We start from the raw sequence: 27893 nt of genomic DNA, 5'->3' as shown, positions 1-27893 counted from the left end.
GAGCCTGGTGGGAGGTGATTGGATCATGAGGGCGGATTCCCCCTTGTTGTTCTCGTGATGGTGAGTTCTCATGAGATCTGGTTGTTTAAAAGTGTGGCACCTATCCCCTCACTCTCCCTCTCCTGCCACCATGTGAAGAAGGTGCCTGCTTCCCCTTCGTCTTCGCCTTCTGTCATGATTGTAAGTTTCCTGAGGCCTCCCAGCCATGCTTCCTGGCAAGCCTGTGAAACTGTGAGTCAATTAAACCTCTTCTCTTTATAAATTACCCACTCTCAGGTAGTTCTTTTTAGCACTGTGAATACAGATGAATATACCACCTCTCAAGCAAGTTTTCTAGACAGAATAGTGAATGAAATAATATGACCATTTTATGTCATAGAAGACAAAAACACGTACTTTCTTGTAGCTCTGGACTAGGTAACTATTAGTCCCCTCAGCAAAGATTCATCTTTCTGCATTTGCAGTGAAAACGTGTCCAACTCCAGGTTTGGGGATGAGGACAAATCAGCTGGTCAATGGTGGAGAAACCCTGTCACAGTGGAGTGAGTTGGTCTGGGGGTGCGGCTTGCAGTAGGTGTGTGTGTCTCACCAGACCGAGCCCCCTTGCTCCTGACTTTTTGCCACACTCTGCATCTGCTGCAGCCAAGCAGAGGGTGCCGCCTGCAGTGGAAGGAGCTCACTGCAGGTTCATGAACAGATGCTGGTTGTGCGTCATGGTAAATGGTATGAAAACATGACTGACTGAAGGGAGGAAGCCTGAGGAGGAATAAAATTTAAGTACATGTGTTTGAGCCTGGCTCTCTGTTGCAGCCAGGAGCTAATGACACTTGTGAGCAGGAGAAGTCAGTTCAAACACAACAGTGATGAGGGCTGACAAAAGAAGGGTAAGCAGGACCGTATCCAATGTGGCCAATGGTTTACTTATAGGGAAGCCGTGGCTAATATGGCAGCTTCACGATGTAGCAGTGGGTCACAGTACATCTGATGAACTGATGGCCTGGGGCTTCCTTGCAGAGGAGAAAAACAACCAACAGAAGGTAGTCCTAGATACAATTCCTTTATTATCATTATCATGCCCCGTAGCATACGAAGCTGGGCTTCCACCGAGTTCAGGTAAGAACAGGGGTATGTTTATAACGAGAACAATTTCTCTATACACACTAGGTTAAGACATCCGTTTCTAGAATACTGCGATGACCCACATCCATGAGCCAGCTGGTTCCAGGAGTCCATCCGGCCTCACCAACATTGGGCTGTCTGGAATAATGGCTGGCACTTGCACAGGGCAGGGCATGGGGAGCAAGCCTCAGGTTTATAAGCAGGGCTGGGCACTGCTGAAATAGGGGAAGGGAGCAGCCAGAATGTAGCAGGTTCTCCCAAGGCATGTAGAAGTTGGTGGGAAAATGGGGCTGGGGTGTGTAACTTGTCCCCTTCCAGGAAGGGACCCAGGCACCTGGTCTCCTGGCCAAGATTACAGGCCATCCAAGAGTCCTCCAGGGAAGAGCAAGCACTGCACAGACGCACAGCAGAAACGCTTTCCTGGCTGGCCATGAGCTGACCATGGTGACATGCTTCACTCCCAGCCCCCAGTGGTGGAGCGAGTCGGGAATCTCGGCTGCTGCAGGTGGCGCTCAGCTGGACAGCCTGAGGTACTCGTGAACCTTGAGCGTTGTGACATATAAAGGAGGGTGGCTGCATCTTCCTTTAGGGTTTGGTCTAAAGCAGTCGTTCTCAAAGTGTGGTTCCAGGGCCAGCAGCTGCAGCTCCTGGGAACTTGTCAGAAATGCAAAGGATTGGTCTTGCCCCCTCCTGATGAGAAATTCTGGGGGTGGGGCCAGCAATCTGTTTGGAAAAGCCCTTCCAGGTGATTCTGATACTCACTGAAGTTTGAGAACGACTGGTTTAGACGCTTGGTCACCATACCCTCAGTGGATGTGAGCCTGCCCCAGCAGCCATGCAAAAGACTGGCATTCCCTCCTCAGCCCCAGAGTGGCCAGTACCTCAGCATGTTTTCCAGGTGGGTGACAGGGTGGGCGGTGATGACAGCGACTGTTCCAACTCACTTCTCCAGCCTCAAAACCCTGAAGAGGGCCCAAGTAGCAGATTCTGAAACCACAGCTGGCTCCAGGGCAGGAGGGCCCCGAGGCACATCACAGTGATCTACCATGTTCCCCCCATACCCCACAGGGCCGTGCTGGGCCCTTCTGGATGTAAACACCTCTGGCCGTGCACTGCACAGGCTCGCTGAGAGAAATCACACAGGGTCCACCCCAGAGCCCCAGCAACAGCAGGTACTCCACGCGGGGGCTAGAAAGAAGGCAGAAAAGGGCCTCACCTGAAGGGGAGGTGGTCAACGCATCCCCAGAGTGCCCCTCCCTGCCTGCCCAGGGTGGCTCCGGAAGTGGGTGTGACCTCCATGTGGACATGAGATTCCGCACTCTGCATGAAGGCCCTGAGGGCTGAGGGACAGTCCCTGCTATTGCTTTGGGGTTAGTGTTGCTACTTGGGGTGATGGGCTGGGTGGTCGTCATGAGCCTTGGCGCTTTGGGCTCCTGGCTGCTGCCTGAGCCCCTGTACCCGGAGGGCCCAGCTGTCAGCCTGAAACGAGCCAGGCTTCCGCATCTCCGGCACATGTGCCACGGGTGCTGCTTTGTGACAGTGCCCCCCGAGTGACACTCTGTTCCTTACTGACAGCCCGATGGCTCATTATGGAGATGGAGAACTGGGGGACACTGAGGAGAGGGGTTCCCGGCCCAGCTTTCCTTCCTTTTCCCTGGCTGGGGGTGGCAAGACAACTGCCATGACCACTGACAGACAAGTCTTAACTTTGCCCAGCCTTAACTTCCTCATTTATAAAATGGGGGAAGTAACGCCCTCTTACTGGGGTAACTGCAAGATAAGTATTTATGGTGACAGATTCTAAGTGCACGGCAGGACCTTGGTAAACACAAAAACATGCCTGGACACACTCCTCACTTACTCTGCCTGAGGGGCCCTGGACATGGGGCTAGGGTTAGGGAAGCAGGAGGGAGAAAGAGAATGGACACAAACATTCCACCCCCTCAGCCAAGGCCATGTTTCATTTTTGCTGGCTGTCCTGACACAGGTCACCCGGGGGACTCGGGGACGCGCCCTTCTCCCTTAGTGTCTGCCCCTGCAAGCTTAGGGAAGGGCAGCATGGTGTGTGCAGGGCAAGGATGTGCCCAGGCCAGCTGGGTGGGATCCCAGCTCCTGATGCTGCTTTCCTGGTGCCCTGGCGTACAGAGGCCTTTTGCCCACACAGGACTGATGGTGACATTCCACAGGCACGTCCTCTCTCTCCAAGGAACTCAAGGCTGTACCAGCTTCCAAACACGGGCCCGGGAGGAACTGAACTGGACATGGAGCTGTACCCTGGTCAGCAGGAAGGGCACACCCCACTGGGGACCACATGGTTGGCTCTGGACTCCAGCCACTGTACACTCCCAGGCAGAACCTGCCCTATCCTGGGCCTCCATTTCCTCTAACCCTGTCTGATCTCCCAGGCTGTTGGCATGGCCAAGGAGGTCAGATTTCCAGGCCCTGGGTTGTTCTACCACTGTCTGCAGCTTGGACAAGCCATTCTCTAAGAGGCAGTCTGGCTGGACGACACACAGGGCAGGAATCACAGCTAATCCTGCCTCAGTAAGGCTGGACCAACTATCCCATGGGGCTGGGGCAGATGGGGCACACTCTCCTGGGCCTGCCTTCAGTGACAAGGCTGCGCACAGGGCACCTGCCTGCCACCTGTCTTTCATCCCCACTAGGGCAGACAGGTAAGGCCCCAGCACCCCGTGCCCACTGCCGCCTCCCCTTGGCACCCCGGCAGGAAGAACATGGCTCTAGCCCAGTACCCCCCTCTCTCTCCACTCTCCCTCTGTAGTAAGATTTGTCAGTTGTGATCTCATCCTTCAGGGAGCCTGGGAGTCACAGCCAGTTTTCGATTATCTGCACGAATTCCAGGAGGTTGGAGAGCAGCGCGAATCATGCACTACACCATTTCTCTCTGCCCTGTGCAGTCTGGGATATCTGGTCTTCCTTTTAATGAATTTGCATTGGTAACTCCAGGGCCTTTTAGGCAGGGGAGATAAACCAGCCTAGGCTCCAAGAAGCCACTGGACAACACCCAGAGAAGAGGCGGCAACCGGCCCCGAGGCTGGGTTTCCCTCTGTCCATGTGGGTACTTCCTGTGCTGAGGATGCAGCTTCTGGACAGTTCAGGGCTCTGTTGGGGTCAGCACTGCGTGGCCTTGAGGCCACTCCTATGTATGGGAGAGAGAGCACCCCTGCCCCAGGACTGGCCTAGGTCAGCAATGTGCTCACCACAGTGCAATTTGGATCAAGCAGGGAGGCGAGCTGGGACCTCTCTCTGTCTTGGCCTTAGCACAAGGTACCCCCCTTCGTAGAGGGGAAGAGGGTCCCGCTCTGGGGAGAAATGTAGGACCTGGGGAGGGTGGAAGCCAGGTATGGTGTTCTTGTGTAGTGAATGGGCTGCCCCCTTGTAATAGCCATTTGGGGGGTCCCTATGGGTGTTGTACAAAAAGCTGCCAGCATGGATACTCTGTATTTTCTAGGATTTTCTTTCCGTTCTCCCTTATTACTGGGGAAAGTTCTTCCTGAAAATTCCCTGCTGAATTTAGTGATGCAAGAGAGAACCTGGGGGAAAAACTCTGTCCACTCTAGGATGGGTGGGAAGGGAAGCAGAGCGGGACCCCCTGGAAGCAGTGCGGTGGCCACGGGGTCAAGGAGAGGGCCCCAGGAAAAGTGAGGTTCAGGCAGATGCCCCTCTATTCAGAGCTGCTGCTTCTCAGCGGCTCCAACTTTGCAGGGCTGCGAGTTGGTCCACTCCAGATGTTTGACACCCACCAACATTAGGAACTGAAGATGGTCTGCAAACCTGGTGTTCCTGAGAATCAGGCCCCGGAACAGGAGATCCCTGGGGGGCTTATCACTAGAGGCCAGGGCTTGGGGCCATGGTCTCCCAGGGGGTTTCTCCCGGGAAGGCTGCTAGGCAGGTGCAGGGCTCTGCTCCTAGTGCAGCATGTGCTGGTGTGGCCACCTTACCCCCTGCTTCCTGCCAGGGCGGCTCTACCCAGCCTGTGGCTGCCCTACCCAGGCCTCCCCACTCCCAGGCCCTGCAGGAAGGAGGCCAGCAGGACATGGCTTTCCAGGTGAGGCAGTGTGGAGAGCGGGCAGGTCAAAGGGCAAGGTCTTCCGGAGGGGGGGGTGGGGGGGTAGTCAGCCCTCCCTGCCCCACCCATGCATTTTTCAGAAACAACAAGGTCAGGGCTTCTGAGCATGGGTGGGGGAAGCCCCTGCTGAATGCAGGAGTGCCGGGGTTCCTGGGTTTTCTGCCCATTGTTCCAGGTTCAGGGGTTGGGAGGGAGCAGAGAACTCAACTGCCACCATCTCGTAGTCCACGGGTGCCCCTGTGCCTGGTGAGGGGCTCTGGTTGTCTCCTGAAAGGATCATTTCCCTGCCCAGGATCTGGCCATGGGGGCTGAAAAATGGAGGAGGGGGGCCGAGGGTCCCTGCCTGGGTGGGCACAATAGAAGCTATGGTCTCAGGCACTTGGTGGATTTGCAGGAGCTGGGCACAAAAGAGGGGGTATCTATGGCCCTAGTGGAGCTGGTGCTAACTCTGCAGGCCTTGCAGATGGCATGTGGCCACCTGTCGTCCTGAGGGGCAGTTGGAAGAGGAGGTGGTTGGCCATTAGTAAAAATGCCGCTGGAGCCTCCGGTGCAAGCAGCAGGTGAGAACCATCCCGCAGATCTGCCAGGTGGAGAGAGCAGAGGAGCAAAGAGAAATCAGAACTCATGGAAGCCGCTGACCCCGAGGGCCCTGGAGCAGTGCTGCTCACTTGAATCCCCTGGGGCCTGGACAAAGGGCAGATTCCTGCTCAAAAGCTCAGGGTGGGGCCTGAGATTCTGCATTTCTGACAAGCTCCCAGGTGATGGCGGTGTGCATGGGGGAACCACATTCTGCCATCTACTATCCAAGAGCAGGGCTTTGCACACTTTAATGGGCATGAATCATTTGGGGACCTCCTTATTACAATTCTGCAGGCCTGGTGGCAGCCTGAGGGTCTGCATTCCTAGCAAGCTCCCAGTTGATGCTGCTGGTCCGTGGTCCTAGATCTCCAGAGACGGCCTGATTTAATTAGGCCCTGAGAGTAACATTTCCACTTCCTCACCAGAGCTGTCTGAAGTGGACTGTCTCTCTAGGAAAGAGTCTGCCTGCGTTTTGCTGTCCTTGGACTCCAGAGCAAAACTCAGGTCCATCTTCGATGCTCTGGCTGGTGTACAGGAACCATGGGGGAAACTGAGACTCTGAGAGGAGCCCGCTGAGCTGTCACCCTGTCAGTCAGCATAAAATGATAAGAGCTGGTGAGCTCACCCTGTCAATCAGTGTAGAATGCAGCACCAAGCCCAGGCCCCGGGAGTCCTGTCTGCCAGCCCTTCTGTCGGTATCCACAGGCTAAACAAGAAGGGGCTGGATCATCTGGTCCAAAGCAGACACAGGCCTGGGAGGATCACCCTGCACACCCCTTCTCACTTCTCCCACTTCCAGAATGCAGAGGAGCTTTATTCTCCCTCCTTGCTCTTCATGGCCCCCCTCTGCCTTCTTCCTCCTCTTCCTCTCCTCCCTCCCACCCAAGGACGCATTGAGGGTAATGTGATTATGATCCTGATAATGACGATGGCATGTTGTTGGATCTTGGCTGTCTGCACACAGGAGGGGGCACTGGACTACAGCAGCCCCATGACTGTCCCATGGTACCTGGAGTGAAGGTGGCTCCCCTAAGTATTGAAACAGTGTCCTGACTTTGCTAGCAGCTGCTGCTGCCCTGACCTTGCTGGTGCAAACCTGGACGCAGGTGGAGCTCTATCCAGCGGGAGGAGAGCAGGCTGGTGGAGATGTGTGTGTCCCGTACCCAGTCTCTGACAGTCTAGCTGGGGGAGGTAGTATGGGAGGGGTCCATCTCCTTCCCCTCCTTCCTCCTCTCCATCCCTCCCAACCTGGAGGACACTGTGGAGCCTGAACACTGCTTTCAGCCTGCAGACTTGGTGTTAATCCACCTGGGGCCTCAGGCTGAAAGGCGGCTTAGGAGGTTATCTCATCTCCCGCTAGCTTTACGCAGGCAGCTGTCATGCCGTTCCACCCGTGCAGGTGTCCCTACCTCATGGTTTGATGATTTTCCTGTGGGGTTTTCTGGATCTTTCTTATCTGTGCTAAGAGGGAGGCCAGAAGGGAGCTGTTTGGCTGGCACGGGTTTGTGCTGGAAACCATATCTGCATTGCCTGCGGTGTACGTCTCCTGCTGGGGGAGGGCTGGAGGGGCCGTGCTCCCGGGCAGACAGGGTCCTGTGTGAGCTGGGTGTTCCCAGGGAGCCTCCCAGGACAGGCACAGTAAGGGGCAGAGGTGTGTGGGCCAGATTCTCATCACTGCGTCCACATGCACACACACACATGTGCACACCACGCCAAAGCATGTGGAGGGGTACAGGATGCCACTCAGTCTGGTTCCTGAATAAGCATTGCCATCTCCCTCCTGACAGAGGACACTGAGACACCATCACGGATGGCTCCTGCAGCCAGCAGGGGGCACGCAGAGACAACACGAGGCCAGCTAACCGCAGGCGCTGCAGGTGGCAGATGGGGTCGGGCTCAGCTTGGAGGCCCAGCCACACGGTGCCTGGTGCTGTCTTCCGACAGCTGCCTGTGTGTGACACTTGGCCACACATGCGACATTTTTAACAGGGAGGCCGTCCTGCCTTCAGCTTCCTCTGAGGCTTCTGAGTCAGCACCTGGCTGTCAGCAGAGGGCATGAAGGAAGGGCCAGGGAGCGTCCAGGAAGTCATTCCAAAATGATCGTTCGGTTTCCCTTTTAATGATCTGCAGATCCCAGTCTCGACTGTCTTGTGAGTTTTCTATGCTCTGAGACACGTTTACATTTGCAAGGTGAGCATGTTGGAGGTGGGCTAGGTTCTACTCGAGGCTACACCAGTGGCCTGTGTCATCTTGGGTACAGTTACCTCCCTCTCTGAGCCTCAAATCCCCCTCTGCCAATAGGAAAATATCCAGTCTGTACACTGGTTTAGGGTCTTCCTTGGTGAGATTCTTTAAAAACTAGAATAACAGAAACCAACAGCACAACACCCAGTCCTTCCAACACCCCAATCCTTTGAGAGGCCAGGCAGGGTAAAGACCCCCACTCCCCACCTGCAAGCCAGGGCTTTGCATATGCCATTCCCTCACCCTGGCTCTTTCCCCTCTATCGGGCTTCTTCAGGACTTAACGAGATATCACTTCCTCCAGGAAGCCTTCCCTGACCTCCCGTGACTGGTTAGGGCCACTGATGTTTGCTTCCTAAACCCCAGGGCTCCTACTAACACAGCACTTAGCACTGCACTGTGACTGCCACACACTTATCTGTCCCCTTCCTTCAAGTAAAATCTCCCTGGAAGAAGGGACGGTACCCTGCCTGCAATGGGGCCCGGGCACTGGGCACAGCTCCTGGCACACAGAAGCTCTGTTCCAAAGTAAACACAGCCTCCTCTGCCGGCTGCCTGGGCGGAGGCTCCTAGGACGCTGATGTGAGGAGGGCTGCAGGAAAAGGCCTGGGCTACTCTGACATTTTCAGTGAAATGTTCCCCAGCCAGAATATTCTAGAAATTAGCTTCTAAAATTACCTCAAAGTGGAGTGCCTCCAGAGTCTACCCACAAGAGGGGAAGCTGGTGCAGAGGAAGCAGAGGAAGCAGAGGAAGCAGGCCCGTGAGCTGGAGACCTGGCCAGCTCTGCCACAGCGGCTGTCACCTTCAGCAGGTGACTTTCTGGTGAGGCTTCATGTCTTCACATGTGCATGAATGAGATGAGCCCAGGGACTCTGAACCCTAAATGCACGTTTGACCCAGCTGGGAGGCTTAAAAATACCTGTGCACAGACCCCAGCCCAGACAATCCAAGCCAGTCTGTGGAGAGGGGGCCAGAGCAATGTGTTTTGTTTGTTTTGTTTTGTTTTAGACCGAGTTTTGCTCTGTCACCCAGGCTGGAGTGTAGTGGCACAATCTTGGCTCACTGCAACTTCCGTCTCCCTGGTTCAAGGGATTCTCCTGCCTCAGCCTCCCGAGTAGCTGCGATTACAGGTGCATACCACCATGCCCAGCTAATTTTTTGTATTTTTAGTAGAGACAGGGTTTCACCGTGTTAGCCAGGATGGTCTCGATCTCCTGACCTCGTGATCCGCCCGTCTCGGCCTCCCAAAGTGCTGGGATTACAGGCGTGAGCCACTGCGCCTGGCCGCAATGGTATTTAAAAACCCGATTCTAGCATGCAACCAGGACCGGTGGCACTGGTCCAGGGAGTCTGTAAGGCCTTTCCAGGCGGAAGAGTCTGATCAGGGAGTACCTCAGCGCTGTGATGATCCTGTCCAGGTCTGAAACTGCCTCTGGTGTGCTGCTCCATGACTGACGTGGGTGAGAAGCCTGGGAGGTCTCTGCTGAGGGGATAGGTGCACTCCCAGAATGTAGAACCTCAGCGTGGAGGGGCCTCTGCCCCTCCTCTCTGCAGGGGATCCTCCCTTCAGCATCCCTGCCCCCAGCCTCTGCCCCAACCTGCAGCCACAGGGAGTTTAGTACTCTGCAAGGGCCACTGTTTAGCAATTCAAATTGTTAAAAAGTTCTTGAATGTGTCTCCTTGAAACTAATTCCACCTACTGTTCCCCTTCTGCCCTCTGGAACCTCCCAGGAACAGTCCCTCCATTCCCCACATGACTGCCTTGGGCATTTCAAGACCACGAGGGTGCTGCGTCTGCTCCCCATCTCCTGACCTCTCACACACCTGACTTCCGGGCCCCACACACCCCTTGCCACTCCCTCTGCATCTGGCCACACAGTGGCATCACTAGAGAGCTTCACGAATACACTGATGCCCAGGTGCCAGCCCCAGAGCATTTTGTTTCACTTTGCTGTGGGTAGCCCAGGCCTGGGGTAGCTTTGTTTTGTTTTTGTTTTGTTTTGTTTGAGATGGAGTCTGTCACCCTAGAGTGTAGTGGCGCGATCTCGGCTCACCGCAACCTCCGCCTCCTGGGTTCAAGCATTTCTCCTGCCTCAGTCTCCTGATTAGCTGGGATTACAGGTGCATGCCTCCACGCCCGGCTAATTTTTGCATTTTTACTAGAGATGGGGTTTCACCATGTTGGCCAGGATGGTCTTGATCTCTTGACTTTGTGATCCGCCCACCTCAGCCTCCCAAAGTGCTGGGATGACAGGCCTGGGATAGTTTTAAAGCTTGTCAGGTGATCCCAATGTGCAGCCGAGGTTGAGGTCCCTGCCGTGGGGGCTCTGTGGAGGTCTGCTCCTACCCGGAGGGTGGCCTGAGCTGGCATTGCCCACACCCTGGCTCTCTCCACGATTTCTACCAGTGCCGTTCCAGGCCACATCTTTGGGGGCAGCACCCTATCATGTAACTCAGGCAGATGCCCTCTCTCTGTTACAGGCTTAAATGCAAAACAAAACAAAGCTCAAGTGCAAGGACTTTAACTCTGTTAAGTGTTTCAACCTTCATTTCAGCACATCTTCACATCCAACAAGCTCTTTTTTCAATACTAGCTTTATCATACAACAGACCAGAAACGCTAGGTAAATAGTTTAGCATGCTTCCTGGGTCTTTGTTGAGGTCCAAGAAAAATGAAGAGACAGGTCTGAGGCTGAAGGGCCACAGCCCACTCCTGGAGACTTTTTGCCAAGCTGACATGAACTCGCTCATCTCCCTCTCACAGTGTGGTCAGTCAGCCTGCCCTGATTTCTCCTGAGCAGACAAGTGCCTGGTCCACATGTCCACAAGGCAACAAGTGATGCACTGCCAAATACCTCGCTGAAATCAAGGTGTGCTCCCTGCGTTAAATATTCTGTTTAGTTTTTAGTGTTCACAAACCATCTGCTTTAACACTCCAGGTATTGCAGGACATCAGTCTCAAGGTCACTGGTTCCTAAGATGAGAACTTCACTGAAAAATCATAGAACGCTAGATCCAGAAGGTCCCACAAAATAGGCTAGACCCACAGCTTGCAAGCTGTATTGGAAACCCTTGCGTAGCTCAGGGCCACCAAGGGCTGTGAGGGGAGGTCATGATGCTAGGCTTGTGTCTGCCTGGAACAGCTCCACCTCCCATGGTTTATGTACTGGGCTCCTACATAAGATTTCCATTGAAAAGAGGATGCTGCTGCTTTAAAAAGGCTCACAAATATCCAATCTGTCCATTTTACAGGTAAGGACACTAAGGGTTCAGAGAGGGAATGAGATTTCCCTGAGGTCACACAGCAAGAGGTGGGGCTATGTTTAGAAATCAGGCCTTGTAACTCCCAAGCAAGATTTCTTGCAGTAGCTGGGGGCTGGGGAACATTATGACACCATGTTGGGTTGATATTTCCTGAGCCTTGGGGGTCTTGGAAGTGCCAGGCTGGGCATGTAGGGGAGATAAATGCCTGGTGTCTGCTCACTGGGAGGGAAACTATGACCCTGGGGAAGAGACTGGTATGAGCCCTTTCTCAAGGCTTATGACCCACCTGGGACTTGAGCAGTCTAGTGCCCAGCGTCGGCTGGCAGAGGGAGCTCTAACCCGAGGCTTGGCTGCTGCAGGGCTGGCTCAGTGGGCCACAGGGGAGAAAATTGGGCAAGAGGTTGAGAGCCACCAAAAGCCATTCCACAGCAACGGCGAAGGAACACAGGCTGCGCAGTGGGGGTTGTGAGTGGGCAGGAGGCGTGACAGGCCTGCAGGCCCACTGCTCAACAACCTGACCTTTTCAACATCAGACCTCCACCAGTATGGTCTACCTTGACGGCCGGCTCTGGGCATCTGCAGCCCCACTCCCTGCCCTCGGCCTCACTGACCTCGTCTGCAGCTTCTACAGGTTCTTGAGGCCAGAGAGGTGAGGAAGAAATAGACAGAGTGGCCCAGGCCTGGTCAGTGTCCATACAGAGCAGGACCCCTCAGCACCTGGAGTTCACAGGTTTCTGGAAAGTTCAGCTGCTCTGTGCTGCTGAGCATCCCTTCCCCTGTTCCCACTGACGACTTCCCTGGGGTTCAGCACAGGGGACAGGAGGCCTGCCCTGGGGAAGTGCAATAGAGGGGCAATGCTCACGCTACCTGGGCTCCCTGGCCCTGCAGCTGAGTGAGGATGACGAGGAGCAGGCTGGTCTGGTCAAGGAACAAGAGCTTTTTTTTTGAGAGATGATGTGCTTATGCAGAAATCACAGAAATGATGGGTATCATTTATTGAACACCTGCTATCTGCTCAGCCATGAGCTGAGTGACTTACATGGATATCGCTAATTCCCACCACCAGGCAGCAGATAAGGTATAACTAGCCCCATTTTACAAATGAGTAACTGAGGCTCAGAGATGAAAGAACTGGCCCTAGGTCACACAGTTGTAGGTGGCAGAACCAAGATGGGTGTCCCTCCAGAGGCGACGGACCCTCCTCCCAGTGTGTTAGGCTGCAGCTAGGCCCTCCAGGCCCACAGATGATGTGGGTAGGTGGCACCATGGTCTCCAAGGACCCTGCACTGGAAGTCTCTCCAAGCCAGTCAAGGGCACTGTCCCCTGCTCTCTTTCCCACAGACCTCTGTGTCATGGTAGGGAGTTCGGGAAAGCAAAGAACCAAAGCCAGGAGACCTGGGTGCTGGTTCAGGGTGTGAGGCCCTGGGTAACTCCCCTCTCTGGGTCTCAACTTTCTGATCTGTAAAATGTGGAGAGCAGCTGGGTGCCATGGCTCATGCCTGTAATCCCAGCACTTTGGGAGACCGAGGTGGGCAGATCACCTGAGGTCAAGAGTTGGAGACCAGCCTGGCCAACATGATGAAACCTCAGCCTCTGCTAAAAATACAAAACTAGCCGGCATGGTGGCGTGCGCCTGTAATCCCAGCTACTTGGGAGGCTGAGGCAGGAGAATCGCTTGAACCTGGGAGGTGGAGGTTGCAGTGAGCTGAGATTGCACCACTGCACTCCAGCCTGGGTGACAGAGTGAGGCTCTGTCGCAAAAAAAAAAAAAAAAAGCGAAGAACACCACCCCTTTTCTGGCCTGAGTCTCAGGCTGTTGTGTGGGCCCAACGAGAGGAAGTATCAGAAATCCTCTGAAGTCTACAGAAAACGGGAGAAAGACAGTTTCCACTTCTGGAGGCCTTCCTATGTGCCAGGTACTTCGTAAGTGGGTCACAGGCATCGCCTCATTCAAGAGCTGGGGAAATGGTCCACATTTTGCAGATGAAGAAGTCAATGGACAGGGAAGTTAAATAGCTCAAGGTTATCTAGGAGCAAAGCCAGGACTGGACCCAGGCCTTCTGAGACCAAACCCTCTGCTCCTCCCCTTCTCTAGACGGTGCTTAACCCTGGAGTGGGAAGGGCTTCGCAGGACAGCAGGACTCCTAGAAGGACAGCCCACACTCAGCCCTGCTGAGCTGAAGCAGCCATGTACATGAGGTGGGGACTGCAGGGGCCCTTGCTGCTGAGGAGGCCTTCTTGGCTCACCCCCTTCGGACCTCTGACTAGAGCAACCTGAGAGAGTCACCCTGACTTCCTGGGTAGCAGCTAGGGGAGAGGGCACAGGGAGAAATGGGAGCCAAGGACATTGCTCATCCTAAGAGAGACAGCTGGATGAGGGCGCACACACACACACACGGTCACCAACCTGGACACCAAAATCCATGGATGCTCAATTCCTGATATAAAATGGTGCAATATTTGCATATAACCTATGCACATTCTCCCCTATATAATACCTGAACCTCATCCCTAGACTACTTATACTACCTCATACAGTGTAAATGCTATGTAAATAGTCGGTATATTGCATTATTCAGGCAATGGTGCCAAAGTTTGTTCAGTACAGATGCAATCATCCATTTTTTGGAATATTTTTGATCTACAATTGGTTGAATTCATGGATGCAGAACCCATGGACATGGAGGACTGACTGTACACACACAAACATACATGCACACACAAAGGAATGAATGCAGATACATGCACACTCACACACACATGCACAAGCACCCCTAAACACATATACATGCATACAACCCCAACCACATGGACCCAGAAGCATGCAGACACATGTACCACAGATGGCTTGCACACTCGCCCCTCCGTGCACACACATGGGGTGCATGCACATACCTGAGCCCACACTCACACTCCTCCCAGGTCCCTGTTCCCGACAAGTTCATGTTGTCCCCCAGCTATTTTCCTTCATGTTCTCTGGGGGAGATACTGACCGTGGGATTCAGCCTTGGTTGCAGAGGGAGGGGGAGAGAAGAAGAGAGCAGGGTAGGGTGCGGGTGTGCAAAGGGTCAGTTATTTCAGCCCAGGTGGTTACTGAAGACCTGTGTCAATGCGAGAGGGGTTCAGAGCCCTTCCACCCCCACCCGTCCCTGCACTGCAACTCACCTGCAGGCAGGCCACCCCGATGCCCACAGCCCCCATGAGCAGCAGGTGGTCGGCCAGGAACTGCTCCAGCTTGGTGAGGCAGCCTCCCTGTAAGAGAAGGGCAGGTGACGCGGCCATGGCCCAGGAGCAGGCGCGGGTGGGGAGGGAGGGCGGGCTGTCACTGCCGCAGAGACTGAGGACAAGCCAGAGGACTCACAGGCTGGACCTAGCCTTGAACTGCCCACAGGCTACTTGAGTGGACCCAGGGGCATGCCGTGGTGTCCTAGACTCTCCGGTATGAGCTGCTTGTCCCAGGGCTTTGTAGAGACTCTGGAAAGCCCCAGGCACTGTGGGCTCGTGGCCAAGGAGCACATGTGTCCTGCTTTCCCACACCCACTTGCCTGATCCAGCCTTTCTGGGGCTCCTGAACGGCCAGGCCGGGGCCCTCTCCTCACCCCCAGCTTGAGCTTGGGTGCTCACCTCCACCTTATAGATGTTGGAGGGGTGGGCCCGCTGGCCGCAGCGCGTCACCACTGTCTTGCAGCAGCTGTCGGGCACCCGGCGGCCCTCGGCCTCCCGCGACAGGATGTACGTGCTGTGCTGCCAGTCAGCTGAGCTGTTGCTTCCACAGCACTTGAACTGGAGGCAGAGGCAGAGGCTGGAGGTGAGAGGCCTGCGTAGGGTTCCAGGCTGCAGGACACATTATTCAAATACTAACCCAACCCCTACTTGTCTATCTGAACCATGGTTAGTTAGTATGTGTATAATGTGTTTTCCCTTCCCATGCTTTGAGAAGAGAGCTGGTCACTCCAGGGCCCTTCTCAGACTCAGTGCTGAACTGCCTGCAGGACACCTGCTTCCCAGCTTTTTAGCCACCCAAGTCCTTCAAGGAGGCTATGCTAGGTGTCTTGGGGGCAGGCCGGGTCTGCGAGGTGGGTCCCCAGAGAGTGAGGCTGTGGACCACTACTAGGTGGCAGAGCCCAGGGTGGGGACAAAACCACAAGGCAGGGGAGTTTCCTGGTCACCCAGGGGTCAGGGTGTGGGGACAGGGATCTAGCCTGGCCAGAGGCTCCCAGGCCCCCATTCAGGCTTTGAAGTCTCAGAGCCCCAGATCTGCCCATGGCACTGGGAGACCAGTGTCAACCAGAGGGGCTGTCATGAGTGCTAAGACCTGGGGTCATCTGCACCACCCCAGGGCAGGAAAGCGCCCACCCAGATATAAAATGATTCCAAGACAGCGGACATTGGTTGCTTCTCGCCTTTCCCAGTTACAGCACTGAGATTCAAAGTTCCCACACGGGACAGAGAGCAGGGCTGCTATGAGGCTGCTGCTGGTGTGTGTCTGGAGATGGGGGGTGGAGGTATGTTTAGTCCAGCTACCAAGAGTTTGCTAGGCAGCTACTATGTGCCTGGAGTGAAGCAACCTGAGTAAGGCATGGGGCCTACCCTTGGGTAGCTTAGCATCCACTGTCGCATAGTAGGAGATGATAGAAGCTTGTGTGAGGCACAGAGGCTCTGTCCAGGGCCAGGAACAATCCACAGGGATGAACAGGGGCCCCAGGAGCTGAGGAGAGCATGACAGCACACAGACAGAGCAGGGACTGGCACAGCGTGCAGGAGTCACGTGGGAACTGCACATTCCGCGTGACTGCCTGTCTGTGCTGGTGCCGCCTGATGGCTGTCATTTGTAAAATGCGGACAACAAAAGTACCTCCATGCCATGCTGTTGTGAGGACTGACAGAGGTGATTCACATAAAGCACCTAGAAGAGAGCCCGGCGCTGAGTCAGTGGTGAAGGAGAGACACCTGCTTCCACCATCACGCTTGTGTGAATACAGCTTCGTGTGTCTCTCTCATTTACATCCACGTGGTGGTGGATGCTGGCCTGGGTGCTGGCCCTGGCTCTGCAGCCACTGCTTTCTTGGGCTCAGTCTCCTGCCTGAGATGTGGTCTGGGGTTCTGAGTGTTCCCGGCTTGTGTGAGGGCCGTGTCCGCACGCATAGACACCCTGCAAGTCTTCGTCAGCGACACAGCCTTCGCTCTCAGCTGTGCCTTTCCTTATCTGCCCCTGGCCCTGACCTGCCGCTTCCACCCTCTTCACTTAAGCAAACCCTGCCTCTGCCCCATGAAGCCCTCCCTACCTTGGCTGCTCTCTCTTCTGAGGCTCCTGCCTCTTCTGAAGGTGGCCCAGCCTTGCACTGCCTGCACGTTGCCCGCTGTGTGTCCAGCTTCCCCGAGGGCAGGGATCCTGTCCTATTCCGCTTGGTCTAGCACAGTTCCTCACAGGTGAGGCCCAGTGAGTGGAGTGCACACTTAGTTTTGCACAGGGCTGGCCAGCAGTGTGCGCTGCCTCCTCCTGGTCCTGAGCTAAGCCCGTGGGGTGCGAGTGCGCCTGTGGGTGTGTACTTGTGTGTACAGGCATGTCCCAGGCCACTACTTCAGAGAAGAGACTCCTCTCTGCAGCACCCAGTGGGAGCTGGTCCTGAGTCTTGGGGAGATGGGGAGGGGCCTTCCAGTTGATCCCTGACGCCCCTGGGGCTCAGAGCTCCCCACATCTACTTCCTCTACTTGCCTGATGTTCCCTGGGGCCAAGAGCAAGGCCTCAGGTCCAGGGGGTGGGGATGGGGAGTGGGGTGGCAGAGAGAAAGGGGACCAGAGTGGGCAGATGGGACTGCTTTGAATTTTCTGACATGGACACATTCGGATCCTAGAGCAGCGCTGTCCCGGAGAACTTTCTGCAATGAAGGCAGCGTCCTACATCTGTGCTGTCTGATCGGAGCTCACTAGACACATGGGCTAATGAGCACGAGAAATGCAGTTGGTATGACTAAGGAATTGAATGTTGTATTTAATTGAGCTGGAAATAGCCACATGTGGGTGGTGGCTGCCATATTGGACAGGACAGCTCTGAGGTCCATTTGCCCATCGTTTATGTCTGGTCAGGCCGGTGGGTGTCCCTGGAGGGATTTGGAGAAATCCTTTCTGTCCCCCAGCATTCTGTCTGATGGCTCACACTGGAGGGTTCCTGTGGCAGCTTAACTGAAATCTCTCTGCTGGTTACAGCTCAGTCTTATGGAGCCGCAGTAGCCAGCCCCCCGGGGAAGGAGGAAGGCAGCCCCGCGGATAGAAGCAGCCTGGACAGGAGCTTCCTGGGCTGGATCCTGGCAGGAGACGGAGTTCTCCTGGCACAGCCGGCTTCCTGGCCACAGAGGCCCCAGAACGGGAAGGCAGCAGGGGTGGGGCCTGGAGGAGGTGGTCGGAATAGGAGAGGAACCGGGCTTCAGCAGGTACTTTTCATGGCAGTGGGGACATCTACGGATGTGACCATGTTTAATGCTCATATGCCCTAAAGAGGCTTCATTTTAAGGATGTGACATCTGAAGCTCAGAGAGGGTAAGTAACCTGCCTAGGGTCACCCAGACAGGAAAGAACAGTTAGGGTTTGAACGCATGTGGGCTTAGCCTTCAAGGCCATATGGGGCATGGCTTACATCCTGCTGGAGCCGGTCTACTGAGGCGGTGATCTGCGTGGCTCCAGGCTGCCCGTAGTTCTCAGCCAGAGTCTGGTTCAAGTGCTGCTTCAGTTCATCACTCAGCTGAGGAGGGTAAGAGGGAAGGTGCCATCAGCAGGACCAGCCCCATCCCCGTCCTGGCCCCAGGCCTACTCACAACCCCCCACCACCCCCCAGCTAATTCTAGAACACTGTGGACTGTGGATGGTGTGATGCAGAGGTTTCTCAGCAGTGTAAGGGACCATCAGCCAGAGACAGTGCAGAAGACAGCTATGGAGAGGAAGATACCAAAACTGGGCCCCCACTTAGGGCAGAGGTGTGATGGGCAGAGCTGAGAGAGGCTGCGGAGACAGCTCAGGTAAAGGGTCACATCCAGAAGCTGGTGGGAGGCGGTGGTGAGGCCAGACACACGGTGCTTTGAAACGTCTGTTGATCTTAACTGTGATCATGAGGTGATATTGAAAGTATTTATAATTGTTACCCTCTGGGCATCATATCAGCACTGGCTGGAAACAACCAGCAGAGTCGTACTGTCTCTACCAACCAAACATTACCCTGGTCATGACCTCAAATTCCCGATTCAGCGGGCTCAAGGGTGGGAGTGGATAGGACTGACTCTGGGACTCACTCCATCCTTTTTCAATCCAGGCAGGCAAGGCCTGATCCTGCTTCAGGGTCTGGCATGTGACCCTGGCCCAGGCCTTTTTTCTTGGATGTCTCTGACAGATGGATTCATCCTCTAGACCATCCTTGGAAGGGGAGAGGGATGACCCAATGTCCCACGGGAAACCCCCGTCCCCAGTTCCCACATGGAAGACATCAGCATCCACACATGCAGGACAGAATTGCTGGAGCCGGGACCAGCAGCTGGGATGCAGATGTGTAGGGGGATTGCCAGGGCCTGGGAAACAGGACCACCCCTGCGCCCGCCTCAGCTTCCCTCATCACAATGCAAACCTCCCTACCCACATTGCTTCTTCAGGGGCACTGACAGAGGATGCAGGAGGAGGAAACGTCACTCACCCTCTGGTAATACACATGGGCCAGGACTCCCGCCACCAGCTCAACCAGGAAGATGACGAGCAACAGGCAGAAATACTAGGAGCAAGGAGAGAGGACAGTCACCACCGGGATCAGGATGCTGCTATGACAAACGTTTCCCCACACTGGTGGGGGTGGTAGAGATACCTGCTGGGACCCCTATCATCCAGACCATCTTCCTCCTGGATGTACCAGTCTCACTGGCTGCCAGTACCAAGTTCCCCACTTACTCCTTCCCTCCTTGGTCTGCTGACAATTCAGTAATGCATCTACCGATCCAATATGTATTAAATACCTGCTATATGCCAGATGCCAGGTAGCGTAAGACAACTATTGCTCTCAAAGTTATTGATGGTGGGAAGACAGATGAGTGACTGCAATGCTGTGTTATAAATGTCACTATGGGGTAAGCTCTAGAGATGGTGGGAGGCTCCTGGTAGGGTGGGCAGTCAGAGAAGGCTTCCTGGAGGTGGTGACACCTAAGTAACATCTTTAAGGACTGAATAGGCATTTGCTAAGTGAAGGAGGGAAGCACATTCCAGAAAGAGGGGAGAACAAGTGAGAAGCCATGGGGCATTTGTGTTCAGGGAGTGGACAGTACCCTTGTAGTTGCAGTGCAGGGACCAGGGTGGACTGCAACAACCAAGGCTCAGGAAAAACCAAATCAGAGATCCAGGGGAAGGCGATTCCTGTGCTGTCTTTCAGCCCTGATGCCCATTTCCTGTTCTTCATGGCCCTGCAGGGTTCTTATTCCCCTCACCACTGCTCTTCCCACCTCCCAGGCCTGCTGCTGCTGCTGGCTTCCCGGCCCTGCACTCAGTGTGACCTGTAGAAGGACATGGGTGCTGCTTCCTTTTCACTCCCACCTGGCTTGCACAGTCAGGGGGAGCTCCTGAGACCCTGCTCAACCAATTCTGCTTGCAGGAGCCAACAGGCCTAGAAGGCATGTTGGGCCTCCCTCTCTCCCAACCCTGGAGGAGCGGGGAGAGGGGGATGAAGCTGGCTACAGGCAGCCATGGAGCTCCCAGGCAGGGACAAGGGAAGAGAAGAGAGGAGAAGAGAGAGGGAGAGAGGGGGAGAGAGGGGAAGAGAGAGGGAGAGAGGGGGAGAGAGGGGGAGAGAGGGGGATGGGGAGGAGAGGGGGAAGAGAGGGGGATGGGGGAGAGGGGGGGAGAGCGGGTGAGAGGGGGTAGAGAGGAGAGGGGGGAGAGGGGGGGAGAGCGAGGGAGAGGGAGGGAGGGAGAAAGGGGGAGAGAGGGGGAGGGAGGGGGAGAAAGGGGGAGGGGGGGAGAGAGGAGAGAGGGGGAGAGGGGGGGAGGGAGAAAGGGGGAGAGAGGGGGAGAGAGGGGGAGAAAGGGGGGGGAGAGGGGAGAGAGGGGGAGAGCGGGGGAGAGAGGGGGAGAGGGGGGGAGAGGGGGGGAGAGGAGGAGAGGCGGGGAGAGGAGGAGGGGGGGGAGAGGAGGAGAGGGGGGAGAGGGGGAGAGAGGGGGAGAGAGGGGGAGAGAGGGGGAGAGAGGGGAAGAGAGGGGGAACACTATTGATCAAAACCAGCCCCACTGTGGGGAAGCTCAGCCCGACTCAAGAGCACCTCCCACCCGGGCTGCCCCCAGGCACTCCCCGCCCACCTGGCCACAGCAGGGCAGCTGCCCATGGTCACTGGGATGGCTGGATTCTAGGGAAGGCCCAGCCTGTGGGTGAGACTGAAACTCTAGGCTTCACCCAGCAGGGAAAGGAGTGTGAGCAGGAGGTATATGGTGGTGGGTGGTGGTGGGGGATGCCCAGGACAGACAGGGCATTTCAGAGGCAATGCTAATCCATGGGCCCATGGGACTCGCCCAACCATCTCCTGCACCACTCAGCAGGGAGCCTGGCATGGGCAGGGATTAAGGAATGTAGGAGAGGGGCCATTTCTTTTCACAGGGAAAGAACTGTGGTCCAAGAGCAGGGCTTCCTTTCACATGAAGTGTGTTACCCACCTCCTCATTGCAATTTTACTGTGTCCTATAGTCTCCCAGTATCAGGGATACAGGGAGAGTTTCCAGTTTCAGAGTAACAGTGTCAGGCCCAGCCCCATCATTTGTGGGGCCTGAGGCCAAGAGCACAAATGCAAGGTCCCTGCCCCTTCCTTTCCTGCCCCAGGCTCTTCGCTGCACCAGGAACAACCTCCAGCTCTGCCTGCCCCTCCCCCAGGGTCAGATGCCCCTTGGCAGGGGGTGTGGAGAGGGCTGAGTGTGGTGCAGGCTAGAGGCACACATGCTAGTCAGCCTCAGGACATGCTTGCAGATGCTGCGTGCAGGTTGTCTGGACAGAGGATTCACACTCCTGGGTCTCTAAGAGGAGGTCAGGAAGTGGTGGGAGGGAGTTGCAGATTCCACAAGGACACATTCCCTCCACCCTACGGACTTTCCACTCCCTGGGGACGAGTGTGGATGAAGAGGGCCTCAGGCCCAAGCCTGGGTCTACATGTACCGAGTGGGATGCAGGGTAAGCTGCGGCAGGAGGCTGAAGAGAGGGTCTGTGGATGGTCCTCCTGCTTGACAAGCCTCTGAGAAGTAGGGCCCAAACACTGAGGAAGGCTGGGGGAAAGTCAGTGAACTTGGGTTGGGTTCAGGCTCCACCACATGCTGGCTCTAGCCGGATGGCTGCTAGTACTTTGGTGCAAATTAGAAAAACGTGGCTCAGGAAGAGTTGCATGGGCCGGATTTCAGCCTTCTTTGGTCCCCTTGTGTAGGACGCAAACTTTAGGGTCAACAAGGACCCAGTGAGAGGGGAAATGTACTTTCCAGTGATCTGACCTGCCTCCTGCCCTCCCAGAGCTCCAGGTCCCACAGCATGAGGGGTGCGGTCCTTGTCAGCCAGTGGGAGGCGCAGCCAGCCCATGCCAGAGTGTGGTCCCCCAGGGAGCCGCCCAGTCCATCAGACAGAGCATGGCTACACATTCACCCTCACCCTACCCAGGGTGAGGCATCCTTGTTTCTGAGCCTCCTCGACTCAGGGGCTCTCCCCTGCCATATGCTGCGGGGCCCTGCGGCTCCTCTCTGACATGCGTGCCCTTCCTGCCTGCTCCAAACTTCCCTCCACCATCCCCAGCTATGGTGCTGAGGCTGGCTCCCTCCCGCTGCACAGGACCTGAAGGCACTGATGCCAGTCGCTCCCAGAAACCTCGGGGACATGGGAGGAAGAGGTGATGGAGTGTCCGTAACTGACAGGAGCACCCAGGCTGCTGGCAGCTAGGAGAGCCGCATGCTGGCATCTCTACACCTTCCTTCTCCCCATCGCCCCTGTGGGCCGTGAGTCACGTCCACAGGATACTCCTGGATAGCTGTCATGCCGCTTCTCAGGAGAAGCCACTGCCCCGGTTCCTATTGAAGACAGGGTGGCAAACAGGGAGGATGGGGAGGTAGAGATACCGAACCTCACCCCTTGGTTTAGTGGCTGGCTAAATTAGTACATCCTACCCCTGTGCATCCTATCTGCACAGGCTGGTTCAGAGGCATCACACAGGCTATCTGACCTGCTGGAGTGACCTCCTCCAGGAGGAGGGGGAGCACTTGGCAGGGGCAGTGGTGTGTGGGGATAGCCTTCTCAAGCTCCAGTGTGTAAAGATGCCTGGGAGGGGAGTGAAGGCCTGGCCTGGGGCTTCGAGGGGACTGAGGCCGGGTGCTGGTGGGCACAGGCACTGGCTCCAGGCAGCAGCTTCCACAGCAGGGAGGCTGCAGGTGTGACCCACCAGGTGTGTGGTCCACCAGGCCCAGGAGCAGGCAAAGGGTCCCTCATCAGCTAGGGCTTCAGCCGGGTGAGGTCATGGGCTCTGACAGAGCCGTCACCTCTGCCCCTCCACCCTGCACCTTACCCAGCCTTTCCTAACTCCCTGGGTCCGGCGGGATCATCTCAGGGCCCCTGCGGCACACACTGGCTCTGTGTGCAAAGCTGAAAAGTGTTCCTGGTGTTGCTGCACACAGGCCAAGTGTCCAGCCTTCGGGCCTTTGCCCTGCCTGTCCCCCTGCCGAATGCTGGCGCCTACCTCTCCTTCCACACCTGGCTCGGCTCAGTCATGGCTCCACCAGGCCATCCCTGGGCGGGAGCAACTGCCACTCCCCGCCCTCTGAATGCCTGCAGCGCGTCATCTGCTGTCTCCTGACACCTGCACTCTCTGCTTTGCCTGTCTCTCTTCGGCTGGACTGGGCTTCACCTCTGTGTCCCTCCCCTGCCTGCCATGTGGTTCCTCAGTGTAGGTCATCACTGGATGAGTGACACAGCTTTACCCATTGCTCTGTAGCACTGCTTTTGCTTCAGGTGTTACCACTCTGTCCCCTAGAATGACTGTGAGCTTCGGAGAAACAGGGACCACATCTGAGGTTGCTTCTGGCTCCTCCACAGTGCCCGGTATGGTGCTGGGTCTAGATACACACTTAGCAGACATCCCCTGATTAAGATGCAGGAGTGCACTTTCTAATAAAGTACACCTCTGAGACAGCAGAAACTGGCTGCAGCATACCAGCCCCATGCTGGGGGCAGTAGCTTAATCTTTTTCTGATCTGAGAGTAGGATAGCAGTTACCTTAGTTAAATTTACACCAGTGGTTCTCAACCTGGCACAATTTTGCACCCAGTGGGTATTTGGCAAAAGGAGTATCTAGAGGATCGAGGCCCAGACGCTAAGCATCCCACTGGGTGCGGGCAGTCTCCCGCAGTGAAAAATTATCTGGCCCAAAATGCCAGCAGTGCCGAGGTGGCAAAACCCTGGGTCACACATTTACCTTCAGGTTCTCAGGCTGATGCTGGGACTTGATTCGCTTATGTGTCCCTATGCACTGTGGGAGCCACAAAAATAAGATCCAAGGAATGTTAGCTAGCTCCCAAGCAGCTGGAAACGGAACATGGACAGAAGCACGTGCAGCACTGTACCCGCCTGGGAGGGCGCCTCTGCGGTAGGAGGCTGCTCACCTTGACAAAAGGATCAGGGAAGCCTATATTGCTTCAGCTCACATCCCATGGGACCGCAGGGGCTGGAATTCCACGAGGGAATTCCATGAGACCAGGTACAACCCGAGAGCTCTCAATGTTTCCTTGGTGATCATCTGTTTTCTGAAGCAGCCATGGATTCCTCCATTTGCTTCAGTGAGCTGGGGAGGGGTATGACGCCATAAGGTTTGTGTTAGGGGTTGACTCTAGGAAGCATCAAGAAGGTTCTGGAAACACCTTTAGCCTTCTTTAAGTTGGGTTTGGTATTGCTTTTTGAATTATTATACAAAAGTCAGTAATAAGAAATTCTCAGCCCATATTTCCATGTAGTTAGAATTCACTGGACCTCATGGTGTCCTGCTTTTCCTAGCTCACTGTGCCAGGGAGGGCCCCCGCTCCACCAATAAAGCCCAGAATTCTCTGCAGAGAGCCCCCAGAAGCACTGGCCCATGGCTTAGGAGGCAACACCCCAACTCAGGGCGGGCTGGCCTTGCTTCTCGTAGAGGAGCAGAGGGCAGGCAGGTTTTCTGTAGTGGGAGCAATAGACAGGCATGCCTTCCAGCAAAAGAAAAAAAATAACCCTTCCTTGGCAGAGGCAGTGCCTTACTCATCTGCACAGCCCTGGAGCACCAAGCCTAGCCTGGCACATGGTTCCCACATGTAACAGTAACAGCCCACATGTACAAGCTCTCCCAGGTGCCAGCCCCCTCCTTATAAGCACATTGCATGGCATCTCCTGTCCACCCTTGGAGATGAGTACTAAGCATTGCTCATCACATTGCCACGTGGGCACGAGCATCAGCCTTACTTTATAGGTGAGGACAGGAGCTCGGAGACGCTAAGTAGCTTGCTGGAGGTCACTTAGCAAGTACATGGTGAGTGAGGAACAGAACCCAGGAGTTCCAGCTGTAGAACCTGTGCTCTGACCTGCTGCATGGTACTGTCCCCACTAAATGGGGGAGAGATGGACGGATGAGCTCCCTGGGCTCACTCAGGGTGGATTCAGCATTTTAGGGCAGGTATGGTTCAGGTGAACACAGGGGTGTCAGTGCTCCACAAGGGACAGAGTGTCAGGAGAGGTGAGGAATGAGTAGGTGAAGATGGAGAGAATAGAGGGAAGCCCAGGGAAGCCCTCCCTGCACCAGTGGGGCAGGCAAGAGATAATCCAGGTCCCCCGCCCCGCCCCGGGCAGCTGGCCTTCCTTTTTGCCAAGAATGGCACAAGAGCAGCTTTCACCTGCTCCTCAACCCCTTGGCTCATCCTGGGTTCATGGCCGTGGATTCTAATGCCTGTCTCTGCCCCCTCCACCCTTCACTTTATTCAACCCAGCCCGCTCTCACCTCAGAAGCTAGTCACTGCTGTACAAACCTGAGAAACACTCCTGTGCGTGCACAAAGAGCCGTACACAGTGAAGCCTCCAGCCTCTGCGCCTTTTGCTCTCGCTGTTCCTCCTGCCCAGAATTCCCTGCCCCGACCCCATCTGTGTTCTATTTATTGGCTGCTCAGCCACCAACACTCTCAGCTCAGGCACAGCCTCCATGAAGCCCTCCCTGGGCCAGAAGTTTCTGAGCCATGGTCTCACTGTTAGCATCCTTGTTTCTGAGCCTCCCTGACTCTGGGGCCTCCCTGCTTGTCTCGCTCCCTGGGACTGTGTACGCGCTGATCCCTGCTTGCCCTCCTGGCTCTGATCTTTACCTGGTTCTGCCTTCGTGGTCCCTGTGCCCTTGGTATGACCTGAACCTACTCCACTGACCTCCAGCTCCACTCTGGTTTCTGTGACTGGTCTGCCCCTGCAGATCCAGGGCTGCCGGTCCTTCCAAAAGTGACCACCTATGGTCTAACGGAAACAGATAACGAGAATTCCAAAGAAAGCCCCTGTAGCATCTGCCCCAGAGCCCTCCATAAGAATGATCCCATTTCAAAATATGCCAAACGAGAGCAGTGTGTTAAGCATAGAATGGGATCCAAACATTCATCTTTCCCCATATAGCAAAGTGATTTTATTTCCAATTAATTCTTTTTTTTTTTTTTTTTTTTTTTTTGAGACGGAGTCTGACTCTGTAGCCGAGGCTGGAGTGCAGTGGCCGGATCTCAGCTCACTGCAAGCTCCGCCTCCCGGGTTTATGCCATTCTCCTGCCTCAGCCTCCTGAGTAGTTGGGACTACAGGTGCATACCACTATGCCTGGCTAATTAAATTTATGTATTTATTTATTTGTAGAGATGGTGTCTCACCATATTTCCCAGGCTGGTCACAAACTCCTGGCCTCAAGCAATCCTCCCAGCTTGGCCTCCCAGAGTGCTGGGATTACAGGCATGAGCCACCATGCCCTGCCAGAAATTGAGGGCTGGACTTACATTGCCTGGGGCAAGCTGAGCCCCAGATAGAGATTTTGGGGCAGATTCACTGGTGCATAAGAGACAGGGCAGCTCAGCATCAGCTGGTGCCATCTTTGAGGTAAGTTTGAAGAACGTTATGAAACTGGAATTTCGAAATTTCTCCATTGTATTGATTCTACCACAAAGAAGGGAGCTTCACTGAAGCATTCCTCATCTGTGTCTCCAGCCATTCTGCGTAATTAGAGATAGTCAGGGTTTGTGAAGCTTCCTGCCACGCCACATCCAGTCAAGGCAGTCCAGGCAGGTTGGGATGAGAGGGAGGTACTAGCCTATTCTCAGAACAGTGCAGCAACAGCCAAAGAAAACCCAAGACCCTGCCAAGGTTAAGTTGCAGGGAGGAGAGCCCAGCCCGAGGCTCCCAGCTGGCTGTGTGTGTGAGAGGATTACAGAGGAAGCCGGAGGGAGGGTCAGGGAGGGAGGGTCACTCCCGCCAAACAGGAAAAGTGAAGCCAGCTTTTTCAGTGGCAACGGCCTCAGGGTGAATTATTTTCTGGCAATTAACCATTAACTGCAGTCGGCTCAGAGGTGCAGCTGCCAGGCCCATTTGTGCAGAAAAGAGAGGATGTAGATTTGGGAGCCTTCAGCCATTCCTGTAACCAAGGGTCACTCTTAGAAAGATGGAGGTAACCTCTACCCCTCCTGGCCCCAGCCCAGGGCTCAACGCCTGGGTCGTCCAGCTGCAACCACGCCAAAGGTTGGGATTCAGCCATTCCACCTGGAAGCGGCTCTACAGTGAGGGCTCAAGAATGTGCTCTGGCCAATGTGTGATACTGACATGTGGCTCTGGGAGCAGAAAAGGGGGCCAGAGCTAGGGTGCAGAAAACCGGTGGACAGAGTAAGGGCATGCTGGAAGAGGCACGGAGGGACAAAACTGGGTCTCGGGGAGGCAGCAAGTCTTCCAGAGGCACATCAAGAAAATGTGGCTGAGGCACTTCAATGTTCCAGCCCAAATGTTGGAGGTCTAAGGAGATGGCACTGTGTGTGTTCCAGGAGGTGGTGAGGGTCATGGAAGGAGAACACAGTTTCAGAACTCCAGGCCAAAGACAGGCGTTTACTAGGATTCAAGCTGGGACGACTGAGAGCCCAGTCTGAACAGGCTGAGTGACAGTGGCCCCGCAGATTGGGCATCAGGCCCTGGTCAGCTGGCTGGGGTGATGAGGGCCAGTCCCCCTATAGGCAGACACGGCGCAGGGAACTCAGAGGATGCTGGTGTTCAGTGGATTCAGGCATGAGGAAAGTGACCAATTGCTACTCCCTCCCAGTGCCCTGGAAGGACCCAGACTTTCCCATTGGCTGTCTTCTTGCAGGCTGTGGGAGAGATAGTACAGCCTGAAGGCACCTGTGCAAGGAAGGAGCAAGGGTAGGACAAGGAGCAGTGGCAGGGACCCCAGGACAGGGCTGGTGATGGGTCCCGAGCAGTGGTAATTAATTCTAGGACAGGACTGGCTATGGGTGGAAAGGGAAGGCTCCCAAGAACGAGGAGACACCAGGCTCCATGGAACAGGGCAGCCTGGAAGTTAAGGAAAGCGCAGAGAGGTC

At 55.4% G+C, this 27893-nt stretch overlaps 1 protein-coding gene across 8 annotated transcripts in view; it reads right to left on the bottom strand.

Moving 5' to 3' along the window:
* Nucleotides 1-1041: 1041 nt before the first annotated feature.
* Nucleotides 1042-27893, bottom strand: part of TSPAN11 (tetraspanin 11) — a 70412-nt gene continuing 43560 nt past the window's right edge. For 3 of the 8 annotated variants that reach the window (XM_065523980.2, XM_074006548.1, XM_065523981.2), the window contains 5 exons: nucleotides 18975-19049; nucleotides 17931-18035; nucleotides 14921-15130; nucleotides 14462-14548; nucleotides 1042-5789 (listed from right to left, as the gene is read on the bottom strand). In XM_065523980.2, the coding sequence (XP_065380052.1) occupies nucleotides 5730-5789; nucleotides 14462-14548; nucleotides 14921-15130; nucleotides 17931-18035; nucleotides 18975-19049 (537 nt within the window). In that variant the 3' untranslated portion in view covers nucleotides 1042-5729. Of the gene's footprint in view, nucleotides 5790-14191; nucleotides 14303-14461; nucleotides 14549-14920; nucleotides 15131-17930; nucleotides 18036-18974; nucleotides 19050-27893 lie in introns of all 8 variants that reach the window. The other 5 variants (XM_005570489.5, XM_074006549.1, XM_074006547.1 and 2 more) reach the window with 3 other exon arrangements.

Source organism: Macaca fascicularis, chromosome 11 (genome assembly GCF_037993035.2).
Source record: "Macaca fascicularis isolate 582-1 chromosome 11, T2T-MFA8v1.1".
Lineage (NCBI taxonomy): Eukaryota > Metazoa > Chordata > Mammalia > Primates > Cercopithecidae > Macaca > Macaca fascicularis.
Note: the sequence above shows the minus strand (reverse complement) of the source record. Positions and strands in the feature narration are given on the sequence as shown.